The sequence below is a fragment of the Hetaerina americana genome, unplaced genomic scaffold (genome assembly GCF_022747635.1).
Source record: "Hetaerina americana unplaced genomic scaffold, ioHetAmer1.1.p SCAF_1, whole genome shotgun sequence".
NCBI classification, from domain to species: domain Eukaryota; kingdom Metazoa; phylum Arthropoda; class Insecta; order Odonata; family Calopterygidae; genus Hetaerina; species Hetaerina americana.
The window spans coordinates 61983692-62004674 of NW_027286069.1; the positions used below are offsets into that span (position 1 = coordinate 61983692).

Below are 20983 nucleotides of genomic sequence, written 5' to 3' on the forward strand. Positions count from 1 at the left end.
GCATGCGTGGAGCGTAAATTCAAACGACCTGCCTGAAAATTTACCCAAAAATCGAATTTTAATTAGGGACATTTCGATTATTGATTGGTAAACTCATTTAAATAAAAATTGAGGTTAACCAGTTCAAATAGGACGTTGTAGCTACTGTTGAAATTAATAATCAAATACCCACTGCGCAAACATCTGTGCTGAGTTTTGGCTATTATTTAAAATATTAAAATTTAAGCAGTAGCAGTTTATCTCACATTTGACCATAAAAATCGAATACTATTTCGGCGGTGTGTCTTTAATACGAGTATAATCCCATATGAAAGAAGTATTTCATATCGGCGCAAGAATGGCAACAAATGTAAAGTTTCAATGCAAAAATCAACATGACCACGTACAATTCAGCTGTGCATAGATTGTGAATTTCAAAGTTCATTAAAAGGAAAATTTAGGATCCATAGTCTAACGTACTTCTGATAATTTAATTTGATGTCTTAAATAACTATTAATAGGGTCACTAACTATTAAAAACTAATGTAAATATTTTAATTTCTACATCGGAGTCAGTGACAAAATCTGACTGTGCCTTGAAATATAACATAAGGTCAACATTCATTTCATTTTTTCCCTAAATACAGTTAGAAAATAAGTGCAATTTTTTCACTATCGAAGAAATTTAAAATATTACAATAAATTTCACTTATTTTTTATTGCTAATGGAAAAATTCGCATACATATGAAAAAATAATGAAATACATATTTATAACCAAGTTTGAATGAGTATATCTTCGTAAGTAAGCAAATCTACGTCGATTAGAATGTTTTTGAACTGTTTCTTGTAAACCATATAAAGAATAAGGCTAAAATTATAAAAACAATACCGCAGGTAAGGCAACATGAGAGTATGATGCATTCTAAAATAATTTTTAAAGTTTGGCCCATATAACTCAACTTACTACCGGAATATGTTAAATCGCAATATCGATATATGAGAATATAAGAAAACTATGATTAGAATGTTAACGCAATATAATCTTGGAATAGTAATGAAAATGCAAATAAGCATAGAAATAAGTGAGCAAGAAGCAAGGAATTGAATTTGTTAACGTTATAAATGGCATAGTTGTTTATGGAAAGTTTTAGACAACATGGCGAAAAAATACCCGCGATAATTTACCATTCATATTCAGATGAATTATAAGAAATGATACTCGTATGTCGCGATATACACGGTGAATTTCTTCCACGCATATTGAACCAACGCTAAAAAATCTCATATTCCACTACATTTGTTTTCCATTTCGTTGACTCTTGCTGCTAGATAATGATTATTCCTGAAACGCTATTTCGCACCATATTTATGTATATTTACCTCCATCTACATTCCTCTTTATGAATACGGAAGATATTTTTGGTAAAATAGGAAAAAATTTAAATACAGATAAAATAGTTTAATAGAGCGAAACAATGGATTTACTAAAACACTCTCGCGACTCTATAACGGAGTACTAGAAAGGAAAAATCGTAGAAACAAAATACACTTACTTAAATCTGTACTTGAATAACGTTAACACATGTGTCTCTTGTCTTCTGTGACTGTTACATTTTAAAAACATAGAATAAAAACATAAAAATCATAACTGCTTAAAAATATGAATTTATTACAATCAAAACTTTTCTCGGAGTAGCTACTATTTTGATTTCGTTCCTTGAGTCCGATTAATAAGCGCAATCCATTCATCTCAGATATTCTCTATCAGCTATCAAAATAACTCACAAGAAAATTTGGCAAAGAAAGTCATCTCCCGCATTTATTAAATGATATATGGGAACACCAAATTTACAATATAATCTCTGAATGCTTGCAATGGTGAGATGCCTTTCCATTCGTACACGTATCGAACCTTTCCCGAGGAAAAGACGTGAGAGGAAGGAACGAATATATCAAAGGAAACCAATTAGATAGAGGCACAGTTCCCGTCGGGAACTAAACGCTAAAATTTTGGCGGGAACATTAAGTCACCTCCGCGACACTCTCGTTCCGCGGAGTTGACGCGAAGTCTCGAGAGCGGTTGATGGAGTAAATAGATCAGTCTGGTGCTCTCCTGAGTGTGAGTGTGTGTGTGTAGTAAGGTGAAGTGGGTGGGAAAGGCTCATGGGAGAGTGGAATGGGCTGAGCGAAGAAAGAGAGGAGGGAGTCTGGGAGAAGAGGGTGGGGGAGTAGGCACCGCGGCGAGGAGGGGGGGGGGGTCGAGAAGGAGCGGAGACGAGAATGTGTTGGAGCGAGCGCGTCGCGTGATTATATCGACCCAAGCGCCTCTGGTGGACGGAGATAGACAGATTTCCGCGTGGAGACCGCCTCTCCCTCCTCTCTCCTCCACACCCCCTCCGAAAAAATAGAAAACCCTGCCGTCTACATTTCCTCTTCTCGCTGCCTTCCCTCACTTTCCTCGATTTCATTTTTTTTCCTCGCGGGAGGGTTACCCAGACTAAACTTCCGCGCGCGCGGAAGCGAAGGACTAGTGAGTCGTCCTCGTCCCAGCCGATGCTCAAGGGGCGCGAGCGGCGGCGTCGGCGGTGGCTGCGGATCTCCTGCAAACGTCATCGGGATGGTAGGATAACACAAAGGGAGAGGGGAAGGAGAAATAAGGGGGTTGAAGGCACCGAAATGAGGAGAGGGGAGGTCGCGCGGGGCTAAATGTGAGATGATTACTTGAAGTTTGGTTCGGGAGGTTATCAATGTGGATACGGAAGGAGGGACACTTCGGAAACGGTGAAGTTGAAGTCTCACGAAAGACTGGAAATTTAAAGGCTTCAAACAATTCGAGACAAACGTAAATACGAAAACTTCAATGTGGGTTTCCGAGTTAAGCCCTTTCTGTGACAGATTTTGGAGAGAACCTTAGATTCAAGTAAACATGCGAACGTTCCCCTGGACGAAATCATTTTGATGAGCACCGCTTATGCTCAAAGAATGTTTCCGAGTGGAGGGAGTGGAATCTGAGGTAAGAATTGAAAGTTCTCCAAGTGCCTGAAAGGGAAAGTGCACAATTTACTGGTGATTCTCAATAGTATTCCAAGTTCGTATATTGCAAATGGGCTAACGGAGAAAAATTTAACCAGTTAATGGGTACTCGGATGCTGTAATAGGCTATATCTACGGGACGTTTCAACCACGTGAGAGAACACTGGGACTGATAAGAGAGGAGTGAAATGGTGAACCCAACGAACACTCACGGAGAACCGCAAAATAGTTTTAACGCGGCCCTTAGCCCACTTTGATTGATACGATTACCAGAGCTATTAGCAACGGAGCGTTACTGCTAAAACATCGTAAACACGAAAGGGGCTGAATCTGCAAATGCATAGTTCGGACATACAGCGCCGTACAGGCATACATACAGGGTCCTGTATAACCGAACGCTCCAACGAACCTATTCATGGAAAAAATTCATTTAACAAAAAATGCGCGACAATTTTATGAAAAAGGAAACTTCTAAAAATGTTGTAATTTATTTGAATAAACTTCTCAAATTCAAATTGACGTGAAATTGAAAAATGAAGGAGAAGACGAATCGCGTTAGCCTATTTTGAAATTTTTGCATGATAGAACTACTTTCACAAAATAAATGTGTACAGAAAATGTGCGTTGGCATAATGACAGCATTTGGAAACTTTGAAAGGATACACGGGGAAAGGACGCGGTTAAAGCGTACACGATACTCACCATATAGTTTTTCACATTAATATTATTAAATTAGAAAGTTATTAAGAACAAAATTGTAAAAAAGTGCCTTAACAAGACAACATGATAAGACTAAAAAATAATGACAACCATTTCTACTACTAATACAGTGAATGAAAAACATCCCCAATGTCAGGAAACTACTCATGAGGAGTCGATATATTTTTTCTTGTACTCCCAATCCATCGTGCTCTGTCGAGAAAATGCTTCTTTTCGACGATCAACGCCCGTATTGCAATTAGATAAACAAATTCGTCGGCCTTAAATAATAATTTAATATGGTTAGTGGCAAGAAATAGTTTTTGCGTAAAATTTTACGGGCAGGCAGAAAACCTTTAATGCAATTATTAATGATTATTTACACTTAATAAAGGTTCAACACCCAGTTTTTTGATTGCCAATCATACATTTATGCCAATATTTTTGTTTAATTCCTCTACTCTTTTTCGACATAGCATCGTGTATAGGTATAGTAGCTGAAGCTGATAGGCACAATTTGCATTCTGGCAAAAGAGGGCTCGGAAGCAAGAGAAGGAGAGTTGGAGAGAATGAGTGACGGGAGTGGGAAGTGGAGAATGAAAGACGCAAAGGCGCAAGGAGAGGGAGAAGGCTCATATGGAGGAAATTCCAGGAATTTTAATAGCGTTCTGCCGCCGCTGACGTGATGAGCGCTTCGCACGAGGGCCGTCATTCTTCTCCCTTCTTCTCTGAGGGCCGTACCTCTGACTTGCCTTGGTCCTCCCCACGCTTGCAAGATCACGTTTCCTTCTTTTACTCTCTAAACTTTCTAAAACCTCATTTCATTACATTTTCTTTCGTCGCTCCGTCAGTACGGATGTCAGTGTTAGTATTTTCCTGTCAGCAACTTTTGGGTTAAGTTATATTTCAATTTCATCTCTTAATACGTCCAACTTAAGACACTGTGTTTCACGGAAGGGCGACCCCTGATTTTACGTAGGCATTATCATCAATTTGGTTGAGGCTGACGTTTAGTCTAGGCACGAGAAACGCCACTTCATCAAAATCAAAAACGAAATGACTTCCTTTCCTACAATGACTTCGTTCCAAATTACATGCCTTCGACTAACTGGCAGCAAGGATGATCCATGGAAAGTTTTAACAGACGCTCTATAGCAATAAGGCAAGTGTTCTTCTTAATATGTAATTTAACTTGCCACCTACCTTTACAGTGAGCCAAATACAAAGAAAGCGTTGGGTGGCGTTTCTTCATTATATGCAGTATTAAAAAAAATGTTGAATCTAAATATATTTTATAAAATTATCAAGGGTGTCTTGCCGTGGAAGAGATGGTTTTGGCCAAAAAATATATAAATAATAAATAAATGAAAATATTGAAAATAATACATGAGCAAACCTCATTAGAGTTCAATAAGAAAGAAAACCTAAAACGAACATTGAATTCGTAGATTTTTCAAACAAATTTTAAGATATGAGTGGATATTTACTGAATCAATTTCAAAAGATGATTTAATAAAAAATTATCGAATTTTTACGAGGTGAGGCATATTTTTGTACAAGTGAATTTTCCCCATCCGGGTGTAATACAGTATTACCCTTGTAATAACTATTAATATAAATGCAGTATTTGCAGTATAGCTCAATTATTATTGTTCCTATTAGCGTAATTCAATATACAACCATAGAGATTAATTCACATGACGACACCAAATAGGTTTTAAGATATATGTGATGTTTAAAGTGAACCTGCATGTTAAGACGTGTTATATTAGAGTCCCGTTTATATGATAAAGGAACATATGATATTGGTCTCCATATATTCTTAATCTATTCTTTATTAATAATTCTTATATAAAATCATGACAAAAATGCATGAATTAATATTGTTTTTTCAATTAAATTGACAAATCCAATACACAAGTACATAGTTATTTTATATGAGTGTAAAAAAAAAGTTTAATTATTATAATTGCTCGGAATTTGAAATGCATGCAGCAATATGAAACTGTATGGACCGACTATTCGATAAAATGTATCGTAAATGAAGTTTTAATGATATTTTTCCTCTATTTTTAGAGTGCCAAAAGGTACATAATAATAAGTTACAAATAAAAATAAAAGAGGGTAACCTATGTTCACCAGTAAGAGCCTATATTCATATTCTATGAACGGTTAAATAATTTTATTAAATGACAACTTTTGTCTGCGTTGATTACGCATTCCTGAATTTTTAACGCGCTTTGCAAGTCGTACGCAGAGTGAACCGATACATCTCAAAAAATTGTTTGAAATATTTTCTCCGAGATTTTTCGTACCGAATTGCTATACGCTATGATTTCTGATCGATTCCATCACAATCTATGCAAAATACTTTCTAAATGAGTTAACATATTACCATACTGGTTAGAGATTGGAGTTGGAAATTCTTGGAAAATTAATAGTAACTTCACTATACACTCATTTATAGAAGAAGGAATATTTTATGTCTCGGAGTATTCACGACGCGAGCATACGAGTACATGTTAAGATTTTCTGGTTAAACACTAAAATCTACTGAGAATAAATTACATCTTTCCTACGTCAAAGAGTTAATGAAACTTTTAGACAAGACCGCAGAGCACCTTATTGCTTACTATGAGGTATGAAATGATCAAGAAGCAACATTTTGGGCACTTTACTGCACAGAACTTAATGTACTCGATGAATTAATTTAAATTTACCTGTCATTATGTTCTTTCTTCTTCTTCAATCCTTTCGAATATAGGAAAATGGATATGACAGAGACGTCAAATAATTAATTAGTATTTCATTTTACAGTGACGTTGTTTACAGCGCTTCATATAGGTATCATCGATTTTAAAAGTATGATGGAAAACGGGTTTGATGGCAGTCCAGCCAGTAGAGCGCTGGGCTACTGACCAAATGGGCTGGTTAATTCGGTGCCACTCCCGGTGACCCCTCTGGACACCCTCAGCCTCAAGCAATGGGTAATTTTTCGGTTACCAGGTATTCCAGGCGAACCAAAGCCTGCACAGGAAAAGGAACTACCCCACACCCTGATGTGTGAATGCTGTTCGGGTTAGAATTGGAAGATCTCTACTCTTAACTATCAATAAAGCAATCTTCGAATTTATTACTCTGGTTTAGGATGATTGAACACTAATTTAATTTCATATTGAAACATACATTAATATATATGTATATGTGCATATAGTACATACATATAAAAACATACATATAAAACATACACAATATTACATATAAGTATTTGTAGAAATATATATATGTATATATCTCTGTATATATATGTATATATATATATATATATATATATATATACATATACTATATAATATATATAGTGAATTTTCGGGTTCCAGATCTTCCTGGGTGGGAAACCATATCCGGCACAGGGAAAGGAACTGGCCCCCCTACCTTGCGTAAATACTTCACCCTGTCGGGCTTAGTACTCGGTGAACTCTACCATCACCTATCAAACCGACCTTCGGGTTGATTACTGTACTTGTGGGGAATATATCTATATTTTACACAATACATATATAAATATATATATATATATATGTAAAAATAATACTTATATATCTCTATGTTCTTACAATGTAAATGGGCGATTGAAAGCAATTCACTATTCGCTTAATTTAAAAAAGTACCTTCTCCTATTTTATGAGTAAATCGTAAAATCAGCTAGTAAAGCTTCCCTATCAATTATGCCATGAGTTATTAATAATTAACTGATTACTTATAATGGCAATTTCAAAATATTTTAAGCCTAATTTTTAAAGTTATGCATCTTATTCTCTAATTAACACTATATATGTTAAACGAAAGTATAAATGACTATCATTTCGTCTGTTTGATGTTCAAGAGCCGTTTGGCTAGCATTAATGGTTTTCTCATATTGCTTTTTCTAATTTATAATCATTTACAACAAATCGGCTTTATATTTACAAGTTATACACAATGATTACTTGGTAAATAGAAGTGCGTTGGGCTACTGATTGAGAGTTTACGCTAATTAGAAGATTTTCTCGAGGGCTTAAGGATGGAAGACTCACGAATAAAGGAAATATGAACTATTTTGTTGTATTTACTTTTGCTTAAAAACAGAAAAGGTCAAGGAGTAAACAAAACTGTCAAAATTCCATGTCCACATGCATTGACATTGTTAATGTAATTAGAGAATAGAAACATCCTCCAAGGATAATCCTAGAGATGATTTATAAATGATTCCAAGCCAAAAAAATACCCCCAATTTCTTGCGCCATTTTTCTTCATAAACTATTTATTAGTATGAATTTCAGTATATTCTCATCCTCTGAAAATAGAGTGAAATGTTAATTATTTTTTCTAGTTCCACACTAAAATTACAGCCGGTCATGATTCAATACATCCTGAAAACTCGAACAATCGCTAATATTTTATCGATTTTAAATGATGGCGAACGGTAAAATACTTCCGGAAAATTATTTCAAAATAGTGCTGATTAGGCCTAACGAAAAGAGCATTGGAATGAATTTGGCCCTAGGTTAAATTTTATGTGTATACTCCCTTTACTGACTCTAACCGGTGCTAGTTCACGGCATTGATATTTATGGGAAACAGCGGGTAGCAATGTTACATTCACAGACCCCCAACAGTTGATGTTCAAATTTTACACGGAGCTCTAAGTATAAATTAAAAAAAGGTTAAAACCCTTTATCGACCAATAGTTTTTTAACCTTTTAATTAAAAAAAATTGACATAAAATAGAATCAACAAATTATTTAGCACCATTCAAGATAGAATGGTAAAAAATATAATGGAATAAATAGAAATTTTTAAAAGTTTTAAAGTTATATTCGAGGATATAATGTGTCAATAATATTTCTGCATTTACTAATTAATGGCGACAGATAAAGTTCAACAATATGTTTTCAAATGATAACATTAATGATCACGTAATACAAATAAATACAAAATGTTTTCATCTAACACGAAATTAGTTACCAACGTAATGTTAAAATAGATAATATAACGTGTATAGCTCAAACGTCAAACTAATGGGTGCCCCATAATATATGGCGTCTCTTTCAAGCCACTTCGTAGTGTCTAAACCATGGAATGAAGAAGTAAAAATATAGTACTCCTTCAATAAGCAAAATATATTCATATTTAATTTTAAGCGTGACACAGCTTAACATAACACAACTTTCTAGCAATTAGTATGTTACAATTTTTTTATGAGATGAAACTAAAAATTTGATAAAGGTATATTTTGATTTTCCACGGACCCTAGTGACAGATTTCATTCACACAACGGAAATATCTCAACAATTCTGCCATGTGTAATTGTAAACAGCGGGAAAACGGGAGGAATGAAATAACCTTTAATTGAAAAACAAATAAAGGATTAATTATTTCTGAATATTTTAAAATCTCCCTTCACTGCGTTACTTGACAATTTTAAAGGAATATCTCACGAGCACCAACACCAATCAGAAAATTCTTAATGATGCCAATCAGAAAAAAGATACGTGTCCTACTGCTATCTCCTGGATTTTATTTTAACTGTTAAGCGCAGGGCTGAATGTTAACATGGATTAATTTCAAGCATAAAAACCATATCATGAGTGTATTATTAAATTTGATGGTTTTCAAGGAAACTGAGAAAAGTTTTTTTCTACCAAGCTCACTTATTCGATTTATAAAATATATAAGACGCAAAATACTAATTAAGATCTAAAAGGTCATTTGATGAGTATTCATAGTTGTTTAAATTAGGATGGAAAAATTTATTTCCGTTTTCAAATCAATTGAATTATGTAGTGATTACTATTTATAAAATACAACCGCATCCGAACTCTCAAAGCAAAAATAAGTATATACTGATACATATTCTTCGTTCCGATATAGAAAATAGCCATAGTAAACTACGGTAAATCTATATGGCATGCATAAACGTATTATTATTATTAGTTGATTTTGTCAAAAGGGTATTAAGAGGTAATGAAATTTCTCCTTTCAATTCAATATCATTAAACACATTCATCCGTGAAAGTTATCAAAAATGCTTTTAAATAATGCAATGCCCTCTTACACGGGCATGACTATGCATGGCATAACAATGCATTTACAGAAATATATAAAAAATTCAATTCGAAATCAGCACCTATCATGTTAGAAAGACAACAATTGGAAAAGTAAGCAATAGCACGGGAGCAAAATGTAATTGATAGTATACTGGTTTAAGACGGCCGTGAAGAAGTTTCTATCGCTTCAATAGGTAAGTTGCTGCGGTCAAAATAATATCCCAGACCGAATTCCCCGATGGAAGTCTAATCACTTAAATTGATTGTTAAAACAATTCACAACATTCTTTTGCTCGGATATATTTAACAAAACTTCGACGGTATTCATACTCTAAGATTAGCACGCCTCCATGGTTGGAATGTCATAATAAAGGTGGCAGCAGACGAAAAAAAGTCAAGAAACTAGGAAATGCAGCCAGAAGAGTATGAGAGAAGGATCAGAGTGGGAGATAAAGATACGGTTGGAGAGAAGGGGGAAAAGGATAGGATGAGCGAAATTCTGAGAGGCACAGCGGTGAGATGAAAAGGGTTGGGAGAGAGAGCGAGAGAGAGAGAGAGAGAGAGGAAGTCAGCGAGAGAGAGCGAGAGAGGAGGAGGCGGAAGGGAGGGAGAGGGAAGACTTGAATGACCGCGCGGCGTTGCCAAGTCGCATGATAAGGGGAAAACTGGCAACGGCTCGCCGGCGCCTGTACTCGATACATTGTGCAAAAATCGATTGAAGCAGGGTGCGAGGCGGGAAGGGGAAGGGTAGAGCGCCTGAAAGGTCCGACCTGGGAGATGAGTCTAGGAGAGCAAAAGCGTCTACAGTAAAGGTAAGTCTTGAGGAAGATTACACAAGCAGAGGAAGATGGGAATTGGAAAGAAGGTCACGCGAGGGGATAAGACGAAAATAGCTGGGAGGCATAAAAAAATTCAGCGGACAGAATATATTATAGTTTAATAATATGGTTAAAGCAGTTCGGAAAAATAATAGCATGGCATAAAGAAAATTAATTTCTTATTGAATTCACTACATGCTTATTGCCAAGTTTTCAAATCAACCCGAATACGTGGTTTAAAAGACTTTATTGGAAATTAAAGAGGTGATATCAAAACACACGGATGAAGCTTTCCCGCACGAGTAAACGGTTCCTTAAGAATACTTATATATCATTTCTGATCAAGAACCTTGACCTTTACTCTAGTGCCTAATGATGAAATGTTAATGTGATTTAAATGTAAACTATTGCTTATCAACCATAGTACCATAGCCATATGCCATATAAAGTCGCATAGACAGCGATAGTATTATTTGTATCTGGTGCTTCAACAACGTAAAATCATTTCAACAACGTAAAATCATTCCTCAATCCCTATTCGACCATTGAAGAGACCATAAATCATTTAACACGGTGTTAAAGCCTTCGGAGGGATTCGAATCCCCAAAATTTGCGTTTATGCAACATTTTAGCCGGGAGTTAATTTATCGAACAGATTAGCTCGATCGACTTCTTTGTGTGAAATGAAATTTTTTTTTAATGAACAACCCTTTCTTAATTCACTTGACGACAAGAAAAGAAATTGAGGTTTGAGTGGTATAAAAATGACCGATCAGGAAAAGAGCATTCTAAGAGGTAGTTGGCAGAAAACAAAAGATTAAACAAATATATTTGCACCATTTTTGAGTGAAAGATATCGATAAACCTTCCTCTTACAAAGGGGATGGAATAGATACGTTTCCAGAATGTTTTCATTTATTTTGATTTTAAAAACTCTGTAATAGAGTTTAGTTAACATTTTTGATAATAATCTGGCATTATTGATCTAAAAATAACTGATGGGCGCACCTAAAACTATGTAAAGGTAGCAAGTGAATTCCTCAAAATTGCTTCCTGCGAATGCGGTTGACACGAATCCAAAACAATGAGTAGATGCAAGAATTATCAGCTTATAATCGCAAAGTCGAGAGAAGTGAGAACGGAGGAGGGAAGGGGAAAATAGGAAACGCGGAGTGAGATAATTGAGCCCGGAATGGAAAGAATGGCTCCGGAATGAAGGAGATTGGGTAGGAGGAGAGAACGTCAAGAGAGGAATGAGATCCCCGAAAACACTTTTTCCCTCTTATTCTTGTTCACTCATTATTGAACGCGAGGCGGCAGGGGGGGTCCCCTTAGTGGGGGAGGAGAAGAGGGGTGAGGAGGGTCGCGGATGGGACGACTGCGGGGCGATGAGGGGGGAGGGCCTGAAGGGAGTGAGGCGGGGCGGAATACGGCGAGGGGCGAAAGGGGAGGGTGAGAGAGGGAGAGACAATAAGGGAGGAAAGGAGTCGAGGGACGATGGGAGGTGCGGGGAGCCGGAGGCCGCGTCAGCGACGTTGGATAGGTTAGGGTTCGCTTTCAACTACGCCGGGGGAAGCTGCGAGCCTCGCCCACCCTGGCGTGGACTTTCTAAATGGGAATGAAGGGTGTGCGAACGGCTGACATGAGGATGGCGTAAAAGGGGGAAGGCCACGGGGCGAGGGTGGGAGGGCCTTCTCTCCGTGTGCAATGATATCGGTGTCATGGTTCGCGAGACGTGTAGTCAGGGGGAGGGGGAAAGGTGTGACAGGGTTCGGGAGGCTAGCTGCGAGGCGGGAGAGGAAGACGTTCACGAGGGGTTCTCGGGGGAAGAGACATACACGACCGAAACGAGAGATATGAAAGGAGTCCGGATTCCCGCGAATTGTCCTTCTTTCATTTAAAACGTGAGCGTTTGGAGAACGAAGCGAATGGATTGAGGAAAGGAGGGGAAGATACACGTGAATTTTTGCGTCTCCCATGTTATAAACGAAGGGACCTGCGGGAAGTCTTGCGGGTTCTTGGGGCTCGCTGGCGAATCAAAACCAACGACTATGAATTAATCATTTCCACGTCGAGAAAAACCTGCAATGACTGATAAATGTTCCAATAAAACATTTTGAACAAGCTCAATCTGATTCAGCTTCTAAATCACAGCTGAGATTAGTTTAAAAATTATACAATATGAACTAGATTCGAGCTGCTCACACGCACTAGTCATTCAACTATTTAAACTAGCCGACCCTAGTATCCGGATGAGTAGACTATGTCGACCGTAGTATCTGGATATGGAAATAACCTTTCTTAAAGATATTGTTACATTCATTAATCATTATGATATTAAAATTATTATGGTGATAATTACGCACAAATTACCCTAATACTACAGAATAAAAAATTGATTACACCTCCCAGTAATCAATAATTAAAGACGAAAAAGCGTTTCAAGATTTAAAAACAAATGTATTTCGAAAATGCGGAGCAAAGTATTTCGCACATTCTTCGCTCCACCAAAACCTATTTACACACAACCCACAACACCTATTTACTAAATGACTTGTGACAACATATATTGTACTCAATATTTTACGAATACCATTGCAAAATAATTCGAAAACACGCTTAGTTAAAACTATATTTTATTATCAAGAACCATTAGAGTTCTTGAATCAAGAAACAGGTAATTACTATTAGTCGCTTAAAAATTATATTTTGGTAGGGTACCACCAACCACCTGATCCTCGAAATACATGTTAAATATGATGTAATTTAAATTTTATTCAGAGCTATCATATGGTCAACTGAAGATGATGAATCAATCTAACTCTCTATGTTAACATTCGATTCAACTGTTTTCATGAAAGGAATACTGCCCATAAAACCAGGTTAACCATAGCATACAACTAAGGGGGTCGTAAAATTGACTCTGAGGTTGCCACTTTAGCATTTACGTTCGGAGTAGGATAAGGGTTCCTTACGCTGAACATTACACGCACCATATATCTATTTCCATTACCCCTATAACAAACATAAATTCCCTTACATATAAGTACATGAAAATATCAACACCATACATGTACGCATAAGAGTACTTTTTCTCAATTCGAACTACAATAAATCTACAACAATAAATAATGATAAAATCTTAAAAATTTTGTATTGTAAATCATTGGGAAGACCTATAATGCACATACATTCTGAGTAAATTCACCCCCTAGATCTAATGGTAACTAACACTTGCAACCTACGAGTGGGCGCAAAAAGAAGATATACTAAGAGCTCTCTTCTGTGGCAAATGGCTCTACAGTCTCCCTCCGCGCGGTTGAGAATTGGAAGAAACGAAAGGAAAAAAAACATCCCATAGGAGGGGATACTTCTTCCGTCCTTGTGATCATACTCATAGACGAACGCAGATAGGCAGGTAAAAAATAGAAGGAACAGACATTGTTCAATCAAAACAATAGATCCAAACTTCTAATTTCGAGCCGTAAAGTATGGTAAAAATCAACACTGACGTCCGATCACGCCATTATTTAAGGCATAAAATATCATTGAAAGCTCTGAGCTGGAGTGAAGTATTAATTGAAAGACCTTCATCGAAATATTTATTACAGTGTTATTAAACTCCATTTATATATACATATATATATATATATATATATATATATATATATACCATAAATAATCTTTTTAGAATTTTCGTACATTTAAAAATGTTTAACGAATTTCATTACTTCTATTTCTTCCGATGAAGACGGAGCTGAATTCCGTCGAAATGATCAAGAAATAACGTGTTAGTGATCTTTTATGTTTTCTTATATTGTTTCTTGCTGTCCAAGTTAATTTATCTATCAACAAATGCATTCCCTAAAAGTGGAGCTATAACGCTAGTCTAAAGCAAAAGAATTAAAATCATGCATAACATTCTTGAAGAATGCGTGCATATTTGTTTAACTTAGAGTCGCAGTTAAACATAACGCATCATTAATTTTAAACGGAATAATAACATTACCTGCTCAATTTCCTTCGGATTGATATACAAACGAGTGATTACGGAAGGGTGAACACTGACAAAGAACATCTTTTCTCATTAATTGTAGTTGGATCGTAAGTCAAAATCAGAAATATAAAATAAGTTGACGTTCACGAGTTGGAATATTTAGCAATAAATTCATCAAATATAAACAGGAGATATTTTCAAAAATATTCACAGAAAAAACCGATTAAAATAAAACTGAATGGCAATATCTAGGTTCTCCATTTAGGAAAAAATGTTTACCAAATGTGACAACCACTTCGGCGTTATAGGTGTTCAGTAGCAAATCTCTAGCAAGCAAATAGCTGCGTTGCAAATGCTCTTTAGCGACACCCATAAAATATCTAAAGTTATATTTTTATAATCACATTTGATCTACTATAATGTTTGTATCTACAGATGTATTTAGAGATGCATCTTGCAAAATAGAAATTACAAATCAATTAATTTGGTATATATGTGTGTATATATATATATATATATATATATATATATATATATATATATATATATAAGATTTAAAAAAATCAAAGTTATACTACTTATGATAAGGTAGATTCAACTGACCATTTGATATAATATTAATTTTTAATAAAAGGATGAATATTATCAAGTAACTAGGAAATTATATTTTTCTGAAATTTTAATTAGTACCGTTGTCTTAAAATATCATGTTTGCTTTAACCAGCCAAGAAACCATAATTCCGATTAACTGGAAATCCTCTTCCCTGAGTGATTGTAACAACGTAGCATAAAAGAGCCATTTCGCTGCCATTCCATGTCGTACATACCATCATAAGCCACATTTCAGCAAATATCAGAAGTTGATGCAATGGTTAACCTCTCAAACATTAAAGTGCAAATGAAAATAAATTATATTATCAAATCCACCATATGCCATACATCATTTTATTATTTAATGCCGATCGTGTTAATGAAGTCATATAAAAAGACTGATTGTGTTAAAATATCTAAAAAAAGAATTAGCTTTCCTTGGTCCATCAGACTGTGATAAAGGAATACAAAAGTGCGAACTTATACTTTGACTGTAAAAGGAAATAAGTTCTGAGCAGGATATCAAATGCGAGGAATTAGCGAAAAGCACATTCAGCTCAGGAAAGAGGGCGTGGCAACCCAAGAGGGTCAAATGCTTTCTTTTGCCGACACACCCAACGTTAGGTACCGTATTCAGATGATATGGACTTTCTCCTTTTTTCACTATTGTAGAGTTAAACCTTGTAGTCGTTTCCGTCAGTCTATTTCACAGATCAACGTCTAAGACAGCTAACAGGAGGTCCGACAGTGAGAGGGTAAGGAATGGGCATCAACAGTCTAACCTCTTAGCGTATGTATGTTGAATTCTTAAGATGAGTAGTTACGACCCCTCCGCAGATGGTAACACCATTTTCATTAGTCAATTACGATTTAATCAAAGGGTATCAATGAGCCGTGAAAAGTACGTCACTCAAGAAGATAAACTGTGACAACGCCGTGAATACACACCGCCCGCAGAACAGAAAGGCACTTCGGGCCACCTAACTACGAGTGAATGAAGACGATGGGAGGGGAGAGTAAGGATGGGGAAGCAGACAGCCTTCTGAATTCCATCCATGCAGCAGAGCAGGGGTTCCTTTTTTCTTTCTGCCTCGCCTACCAATGCCTGAAGAAATTAAGGATGAACAATAAGGTGTTTTAGATACGGAAACAAGATCATAATTTCAGAAGTTAATCCAATAGGAAAACGCATTAGTTTAGGCTCCTCACTTGAAGCACGATCAATGAAGAGCATCATCTTTTAAGCAGCAGCATCCTTCTCTTAAAGCGTACAGGATAAATATAGTAGTCAGATTAAGAGAGATTAAGATGTCAGATGAAAATTACTGATATTCAATAAAACGAAAAATGGATGGGTCTGAGCGTTAAAACGAAAATTTAACGATGGGTATCTCAAAAAAGGATACATCAAATAGCCAGATTAAGAACAGAATGAAACATAAGAGCTTGGCGAGGAAAATTATAGTTCCCAAATAAAAAAGTGGAAAATAGAGGATGCGTCTGATCGTTAAAATGAAAATTAGGCTACGGCGTAATGTTTTGAGATAAAATTTTATCGAGAATTTTACCATGCATAAAATTTATACAAAAAGGTAATAAAAAGTAATAGTGAATTTATATATTTCAAAAAATAAATGTTAAATATGCACAGCAAATATAAATTATATTATTAAGTGAAAATTATGGCTCTCATATACTAATGAGAGTTTTCCAATTTTAAATTCGATGTTTTAAAAGAACTATAATAAGTGTATCATTGTTTGTGTACTGCATCATGGTTTACGTGGTACTCGAAGGTATATTATAAAACAGAGAAGTTATACCATTCCACAAAAGAACCAAACCGGCAGCACAAATTCTTTCCTCTTACTTGGATATTTGGTAAGTATTGGCATTATAATTTTCTTCAAAACAAAATGATTAAAAAACTGGAGAGTTACTCCATGTCATTCCAAAAAAAATGTTCAACAGATATTTTATATGTTTATATATCTTATTAATAGAAGAAAGGTTCAATGAAAGTGAAACCAAAATGTATTTTGTTAAGGAGTATCGAGGCAATAGCTTAAATGGACACTTGCGGACAGTGTGCTGTTTTACAGAAGGTCTAATTAGAACAAGCCCCCTATAACTATCTATCCCCTAAAACAGCCTATACTGTACAGAAATACTGCAGATATCTCACCAGCCGTCCACGATCTGTGACCCTCCGCTTTCCCAAAATTCCCCGCGCCCAAAAGCCCACCTCCACTTCCACCAGGTCCTCTTATCGCCTGTTGGGTGTTAACAATGGAGACCGGAGAGGAGGGGGCTTAAGCAACGCCATGAGCGAACGGAAGTGAGGGAGTGGAGGATCTTCTTTCCTTCTTATGGAGGGGTTCCATGTCACCCTTTCCTTCCTTCGCGTATCTTTGCTCATTATTACTATCCATTGCTTTAATTCACCGCAACCTCGCGTGGTAGCGCTGCTCAAAAAGCTTCTTCCATCAAAATATATCCTCATAAAACCCCCATACCTCCAAGAAAACCTTTCCTTCTCGTAAAATGAACGGTTCCTCATCCTCCTTTCGATCTTTCGATGATTACCTATCTCCATCACCAGTGCATGCCAGAAAATATACGACAAAATACTTTTTGGCTTTCAGCTACTATAGATAATACACGACTCCTGGTGACGTATTTTTAATAATACAATACCACCCCGTTCCAACTCTGCTGATTGCAAATACCATTCTTAAGGTGAGTTCAGCAATTTACGTGCCTAATAAATAACATTCCATTCAGTTGACAGTTGGAAGAGATGTAATTCTCTATACGAAATAAAATGTACCTTTTATGTTATATCGTTGTTAGATTTTTTCAAGTACATCTGGGGAAAATCTAGGAAGCGGTTATATAAGATATTATGAACTCCAAGAATATAAAAATAATATTTTTTAGAAAACAAACATTAGAGTAATGAAATGTTTAGTAAATCGTTAAAATCAACGGAACGATCGATTAACATAGCTCCGGGATGCAATAGAGGCTGAAGAATAAAATTAATCTTACAACATATCACTATACATTTTCGGCAAAAAACTGTTCAAACTGTGATGAAATCAATACATGAGCTTTGCCGATACAAAAGAAAACGTTCTAACATTATATTGCTGAAATGACTCCACGAGGACATGGACGGTTAGAAATTTATCATCATATGCGTAAATAACAATTTTCTGTATTTATTTACTAGAATGTATATACGGTATATATATGTATATATAAATGTATATATATATACACACACAAACACACATATATAACTATATATATATATATATATATATATTTATTTATTTATATATATATATTTATATACATATATATATAGTTATATATATAACTATATAACGTTATATAAATAGTTATATATATGTAGTTATTTTTACGTACATATAGTCATATTGACTTCTCGTACTTTGATGAAGATGGCTCCGTAATATTTAAGTGAGATACTTCCATATTTTCATTTATCTTTTTTAAAAACAATTTTTTAAACTATTAACATACGTGTGTATTGAACATTTATGAACACCATAAAGGTGTTATCTTTACTATATATATTAACTACCACAAAAATTTGAAAAACCCTACCAAGGGAGAAAATTACCTTTTCAGTACCTTGCATAAAAATGTTTTCTCAATCAGAGGATTTTAAGTTTCTTAAACCAAGAGTAATTAAGTACACATGAAAATTGTGAACCACCACAATGGCGCATTAAAATTAAATTTAAAAAAATTATTCACCTAAATTAAAATAAAATTTAATTGCAAAATAATGTAAAACAGCTACTCCTTTTCTTATTGTAGGAAGTGATACAAAGTTCTAAAATGTCTTCAGCATTAACATAAATTGGAAATTCACACGTAAGCTAATAATATAAAGATTATTCCAAATGGAGATTCCTGAGGGAGTGGATTTTCCCTCCTCGTTGGGCTTACTCAGTAAAACCCGAAAGAGAAAAATTTCTGAAAATACTAGGCAATTGGAATTAACTTTCTAATTCGCAACTATACTATGGGTTCAGATTTGAGTAATAGGGGTTATAAAATCCATGCTAGTATCTCACGTATTCAATGCATCCCGTATATTCGTTAATTAATATAACCCCTGCGAAGAATCATCATACTAGGAAAGATAGGAGCAGTGCTAACGGTGCACGAGAGGGAAACCCTAAAAAGACCTTTGACGTACGTTCTGCAATTATAAATGCAGCGATGACGAAGAGCAGACGATGGGACGCTTTTGAAGTAGAGAAAAACGCTGAGTATGTGGAGAAGTAAGGAACATTAATAAGACGAACGATTATAAGTGAGCTGTTTACGTGGGTTGTCGATGAGGTACTCCACTCACCTGTCATACTGACGCTGATCTCCCGATGGGCATCTCGATCAGCAGTCCCTATTGTCGATCAAACGGTTCCTCGCGGTGGCAGAGTTCGCAACAGTGGGGAGGAGAGATGGCCACCAGAGATGGGAAGACTTCAGTTGCAACTAATTAAATGGTTTTCTTCGCAATTAAAGATTGCGGCTCCAGCACCTACGACACAACAAGCATGGACAACTCCAAATGAATTCCAGGTTCTTTCTACTGATTCGACAGACGACACAATAACGATTTATCAAGCTTCTAACCACACAAGAGAGCTGATAATTTATTTTATATAACACTTAAATTTCCAGATTCCTTAAGTATCCTGGATCTGTGCGATGGAGGAAAAATATCCCTGGCACACGCCTCCAGAAGGATCCGCACGCCCGTGTCAAATCACGTTGGCAGGGCGCCTGCGCGAAAAAATGTCGTGTGCGAGTCAAGTCTTTGCAGAGTGTAAGAGAAAAGGCAAGGGAACCGGCTTCTCTCTAAGTCATCACTAAACATCCACTTGTAATGCTTCTTTTTGCAATATTTTCAAATTAACTGTTGGAAACTTCCCAGAGTTAGACAACCTCGGTCAAGGCAATGAAAAGAATTCACCTCAAGAAACATAATTGAGATTACTAGTTAAGTTCAATAGAATTATATTTTAAGATGCTTATCCTAACTATTATGTAAAATTCTCGAAAGGTGAAATTTAAACAACAAACACCAGATGAAGATGTCTTTTTCTTTTGCTCGCAACGTTGTCTTCTAAGAAATAAAAAGTTTTCGTAAATTTTAAATGAGCTTTAAATATATCTATGCCATTTTACTATGACGATGAAGTTTAACAAAATCCTAAATTGAGCTTAAACTTAGCTTTTCACGTTCCTGTATTGAAATGAAAAGATTATCTTGCTTCCATGGATATTTGCACTCGCAAAAATACTGCCTTCTCTTATTTGGAGAATTTTCTTCGCCACAAAACGACACAGCGTGCTTGCAACAACACGCCCACTACGCACTTCAGCCTTGGAGAAAACCGTTTCAGTTGATATCCCAATTAGGAAGATGAAAGGACGAGGTGTCGGGGCGTGGATGTCCTATGAAGCAAGGCAGAATCGTGCTCCACCCACCGAAGACCCCTCCTCCTACTCCCGCCCTTTGCTCCTCCACCCCCTGTGCCCACCCAAGTCCTTCCTCCTCTTCCCCTCCCACGCCCTAGGCCCTAAGACAAGTCCTTCACTTCTCCTGCATGCAATCCTCCACTCTTCATTCTTTCCCTTCAGAGCCAATGATTTAGGCCAACACTTTGTTTATTCTGCACTTCGCTGACAGTTTATATCTCTGCTACAATTTTTAAACGAGAAAATAAAC

The 20983-nt window shown here is 36.1% G+C and overlaps 1 protein-coding gene across 2 annotated transcripts in view; it reads right to left on the bottom strand.

Annotated features, from left to right (window-relative positions):
* Hr3 (Hormone receptor 3) overlaps positions 1–20983 on the bottom strand; it is a 597218-nt gene that overhangs the window by 451770 nt on the left and 124465 nt on the right. The window contains exon 1 of one of the 2 annotated variants that reach the window (XM_071590471.1): positions 19604–20726. The exons of the other annotated variant lie outside the window; for it this stretch is intronic. Within the exon in view, the coding sequence (XP_071446572.1) occupies positions 19604–19610 (7 nt within the window). The 5' untranslated portion in view covers positions 19611–20726. Of the gene's footprint in view, positions 1–19603; positions 20727–20983 lie in introns of those variants that run through there. 2 annotated transcript variants of the gene reach the window in all.